The sequence below is a fragment of the Sminthopsis crassicaudata genome, chromosome 2, assembly GCF_048593235.1.
Source record: "Sminthopsis crassicaudata isolate SCR6 chromosome 2, ASM4859323v1, whole genome shotgun sequence".
In the NCBI taxonomy this organism is placed as follows: Eukaryota; Metazoa; Chordata; class Mammalia; order Dasyuromorphia; family Dasyuridae; genus Sminthopsis; species Sminthopsis crassicaudata.
Window position 1 is genome coordinate 633,564,529 of NC_133618.1, and position 4,908 is coordinate 633,569,436.

The 4,908-nt window shown below is 54.5% G+C and overlaps 1 protein-coding gene across 1 annotated transcript in view; it reads right to left on the reverse strand.

Annotated features, from left to right (window-relative positions):
* Positions 1–1,773, reverse strand: part of ADAMTS14 (ADAM metallopeptidase with thrombospondin type 1 motif 14) — a 109,573-nt gene extending 107,800 nt beyond the window's left edge. The window contains 1 exon segment of the mRNA XM_074296528.1: positions 1,543–1,773. Coding sequence (XP_074152629.1) covers positions 1,543–1,624 — 82 coding nt within the window. The 5' untranslated portion in view covers positions 1,625–1,773.
* Positions 1,774–4,908: the final 3,135 nt, after the last annotated feature.

Genomic DNA, 4,908 nt, shown 5'->3' on the forward strand with positions numbered 1-4,908 from the left:
GAAGAAAGGAAAAGGGAGAGGCCGGTGACTTGCACGCTCCCAGCCTGCAGCGAGCCTGAGGTCAACAGCCCCCAGCATCGGCCACTGGCCCAGGCCCTGCAGTGTCTCCAACGCTCCGGGGCTGTCAGGACCGCCAGTGACAGCTCCTTGGCTTCCACGCGGGATGATTCATGGGTCGGAGCTTGAGGAGGGAATTCTCATTTCTAACATCCAGCTCTATCTGGGTCCCTTCCCCCTCACCTCCCTGGCTTGATAAATCCAGAAATGATGTGGGCCCGAAAAATCCTTTTCCCTCTGGGGCAATTGAAGGCGGGAAGAAATGCTGATTTTCCTCGGTTTTGCTAAGCAGAGCCTGAATGATGGCTACGGGTCGGGACTTACTGGGGTATGTCTTTGGAAGCGTCCACACATGGGGCAATTCCGGGCCATGAACGCACATTCTATGTGCGCGCTCACTCGCACGGGGGTGTGGCTCTGGCTAAGAACAGACGCATGTGTGTATGGGATTCGATATGTTTCCAGACACCTCTATTGGATGCGGTCAGAGGGGGAAATCTGTGTTCTCGGCTTTGCCCTCCCTTGACGAAGGTGCGTTTGTACGTACATGTGAGAGAGAGCCTAACGACCGAGCCAGGGCCACGTTTGTGCATTCTTGCAGGCAGATGTCCCCGTGTGCCGATGTCCTGATCACCGGACACCCTCAGACACACACCCCCCACCCCCCACCCCCCGCCAGCTTGTGTGAACGCCGAGTGGGCACTCTGGTGCGCCTGAAACTTTCTCCCTCCCTGTCCTCTGGAGGAAGGGGACACAGAAACAGAGAAGGAAGAGAGATGCAAGAGACTGGCAAAACTCAGAGACAGAGGAAGGAGAGAAGCAGAGGCTGAGGAAGGAGAAAGGGAAAAGAGAAGTCTGAAAAGAGAGGAGATAACACAGAAAGAGAAGGAGAGACAGGAGGAATGAGGAAAATAATACAAGAGGAGAGAACCGAGTGAAATGTGAGAAAGGAAACAGAGAGAGAGAGAGAGAGAGAGAGAGAGAGAGAGAGAGAGAGAGAGAGAGAGAGAGAGAGAGAGAGAGAGAGAGACCGAGAGAGACAGAGAGACCGAGAGAGACAGAGAGACAGAGAGAGACAGAGACCCAGAGACAGAAAGAGAGAAAAGAGATTAGGAAGGAGGGAGAGGGGAAGGAAGGAAGGAAGGAAGAAAAGAAAATGAGACGAGAAAGAGAAAGAGACAAAAAGAGAGAGACAAAAAGAGAGAGAGAGAGTTTGGAGAAGAGAGATATGCAAAGGGGAGAAAGGAAGACGGGACAGAGTGGACATATGAATAGTTCAGCCCAAAGTTTGTACACACAGCAAGGCAAGCACACATCTCTGTCTCTCTCTCTCTCTCTCTCTGTGTCTCTCTGTCTGTCTCTGTCTCTCTGTCTCTCTCTGTCTCTCTCTCTCTCTCTCTCTCTCACACACACACACACACACACACACACACACACACAGAGCCCACCTCCACTCTCCGTCCCGATCTCCCTCCCCAGCCTCACCTTGGGTCCCGGCGGCCGCGGCGGCCGAAAGCCAGCAGCTGAGCGGGAGCCAGCACGAGACGAGGACCCTGAGCGCGTCCATCTGGGCCGGGCGGCGCGGAGCCGGGCCCCGCTCCCTGGCTCGTCAGCGCGGGCCGGCCGGAGTCCGCCTCTGAGCTCGGGTAGGCGGGGAGGCGGACTGAGGGATGCGAGCGCCGCCAGCTTGCCTGGCTCTGCAGACGCCGAGACCCCGAGAGCCCGATCGTCGGCTCCTCCTCCCGCCGCCCGGCCCGGCCCCCGCTCCCGCCCCCTCGCCCCCAGTGCGCCGCCGTACCGCCGCCGAGACCCGCTGCCCCCGGAGCTCCAGAGGCGCTGGGGGAGGGGGGCCGGGGGGAACGGGGGAGGGGAGGAGCACAGACGGGAGGGGAGGGGACAGAGCGGGGAATGCCGGAGAGCTGGAGAGAGAGATGGAACTGACCCAGAGACCGAGACACCGAGAGACAGAGACCGACGGAAAGAGAAGTGGGGAGACCAGAAACAGAGACAGAAGAACCTGGGCAGAGAGACACAGAGACACAGAGAACAGAGAGAGAGGGGAGCAAGAGAGGGGGGAAAAGTGGAGAGACAGACAGACATAGGCAGAGAGAGAGAGAGAGAGAGAGAGAGAGAGAGAGAGAGAGAAGAGAGAGAGAGAGAGGAGAGAGAGAGAGAGAGAGAGAGAGAGAGAGAGAGAGAGAGAGAGAGAGACACAGAGAGACAGAGAGAGAGAGAGACAGAGAGACAGAGAGAGAGAGAGAGAGAGAGAGAGAGAGAGAAACAGAGACAGAGACAGAGACAGAGACAGAGAGAAGAAGAGAGAGAGAGAGAGAGAGAGAGAGAGAGAGAGAGAGAGAGAGAGAGAGACAGAGAAACAGAGACAGAGAACAGAGAAACAGAGACAGAGAGACAGAGAGAGAGAGAGACAAACACAGAGACACAGAGACAGAGACACAGGCAGACACGAAGACAGAGAGAAACACACACAGAGAGAGAGAGAGAGAGAGAGAGAGAGAGAGAGAGAGAGAGAGAGAGAGAGAGAGAGAGAGAGAGAGAGAGAGGAAGGGGCAGAGAGACAGACACCCTAACAGTTCAAGACAAAGACAGATGGACAGACCAAGTCTGGAGTCAGGGCAGAGCAGGGGGGGGAGGGTATAAGACAAGCTGTTTCTGGGGAGATTTGACTCTCTGGGCAGACTTGGTTGGGCACGTGTTGCCCAAGTCCCTGCAGGATCTAGTGGCTGGGGAACAGCCCGGCTCGGGCGAGGGGTGGTCTGGGCCTCAGGATCTCGGGCTCTCCTGCCCACCTATGCCCAAGCCCTCCTTCCCCTCTGCCCTCCCTGGGCTCTGGCTTTCCCACCTGGCCCTGACTCTTCCTGGGAAAGGTTCTGGAAGACCCCTCCCCTCAGTGGGCTGCCAGAGACTCCCAGCAGACTAGGCGGCATCTAGTCCCCATCCTCCCTCATTTTAGAGGAGAGGAAGCTGAGACACCCCCACCACCACCAAACTGAGTCACAAGGAGCGGGACCTGGGTGGCCAATGCTGGCTCTCTGGGTCCTGCCCCCTCCTTGTCCCAGGGATTCCTGCTTTGTGCCATTCCCACAACCACTCTCCTAAGGTGCAGGTCTGACTGAGGCCCCTGCTAGTTTATCTTAGTGGGGAGGTGTTCTTTAAAAACAATAAAATCCAAATGCACTTGCTCAGGATTCAAGGCCTTCTGCCCTATGGCTCCAAACTACCCTCCCGGCCTTACCCACCACGCTCTCCCCGGCTCAGGAATTGTCGGCTTCAACCCCAGCAATTCCCAGCAGACCTGGTTCTTCCAGGCCCTGCCCTCCCCCTGCTCTGGCCCTGGGGCAGCCTCTCTGCCTTCAAGGCCCGGCTCAGAGGCCACTTCTTTGCTGTTTTCTCCCAGCATAAAGTCTCCCCTCCATCCTGCAGTTGTCCGTCCGGAGCCTTCCTTTGTTCCCATCCACCTCCCCTTTACATCCTAAGCACTCCTACATATGTGCTATTGCCTCCGTTAGAGTACAGGCTCAGGGAAACGGGGCTGGATTGGGAAGCAAAAAACCTGGCTCCTTACTGACTGTTTGACTTGAAGCAAGTCCCTTCACTTTTCTGAGCCTCAGTTTCCTCATGTGTAAAATGGGACAGAAGAGTGCTAGGGGGCCTCTGAGACTCCTTCCTCCTCTGAATCTATGATTCCATGATCTTTGGGTTCAAGCTCCCAACGAAATTAGGCACTCAATGCCTACTGACTTGAACTGAGCCTTTAAGAGGTTGCAAGAGGCAGCCAGGTGGCGCAGTGGATAGAGCACCAGCCCTGAAGTCAGGAGGACCCGAGTTCAAATTTGACCTCAGGGCATGAGCAGCTGCAGAAAGACCCGTGTAGAAAGTGACACCAGACTGAGACTGAAAGGGATTAGGGATTTTAAGTGAAAGAGGTTGAGAAGGGAGAGCATTTGGGGACAAAGCTATGAAGAGAAGTAAGGCCAGTCCAGCTGGGTGTGGGAGACAGGGATTGATGTGTAAGAAGATTGGAAATGTCAGATGAGGTTCTATTTACTCCTGGAGGTAATAGGGAACCACTAGAGTAAGGCAGTGACATGATCCTGCTATTTTTTTTTCAGTCTCAATTTCTTAGTTGCAATGTAGGGATGCTTTAAAGAGAAAATGATCCTACCTTGGTAATTAGAGCATTGGCTTTAAAGGACTTGCATTTGGGTCTCAGCAATTATACAAGTCACTTCCCCATTACATCAGGCTTCAGTTTCCTTCTCTGGATTATGAGGGGGTTTGCCCTAAATAACCTCTAAGGTACTTTCCAGATTAAAATCCTATGATCCTCACTCACTCTTTCACTGTGGGTCCCTCCTCTACTTAGCCCTCTTCTGGAGTAGGGGGTGGGGGACAACGGGAGAGGGAAGTGAAGAAAATTCAATTGCCATAAGGAATATCCCTTGTTTGAGTCCCTGAGTCTCAGCTGGAGCCCCTTCCAAGATGGCATGGCACTGGCAGGCAGAGCTGGAAACCGCCAGCCTGGTTTTGTGGCATACAAAAATCCCCTTCCTGGGGCTACAATGACCACCCTTGTTGCTTGGTATCAAGTGTCCGGTGTGCCTTCCCAATGAGGGAACCTTTGTTCAAGAAAAGACCACTCCTCTCTTCTCGGACTATCAAAATTCTGCCTGTCCCCATGAGAACTAAGAGAGAGGGGACACAGCAAGTTTAACCCTGGGCCAGAGAGAGCCGGAGAGCGAGAAGAGTACGATTAGTCCATTTCTGAAGTGACCCGAAATCATCAGTGTGGGACAGGGAGAAGGGAATACTTGGTGGAAAGGTTTCCCTGAC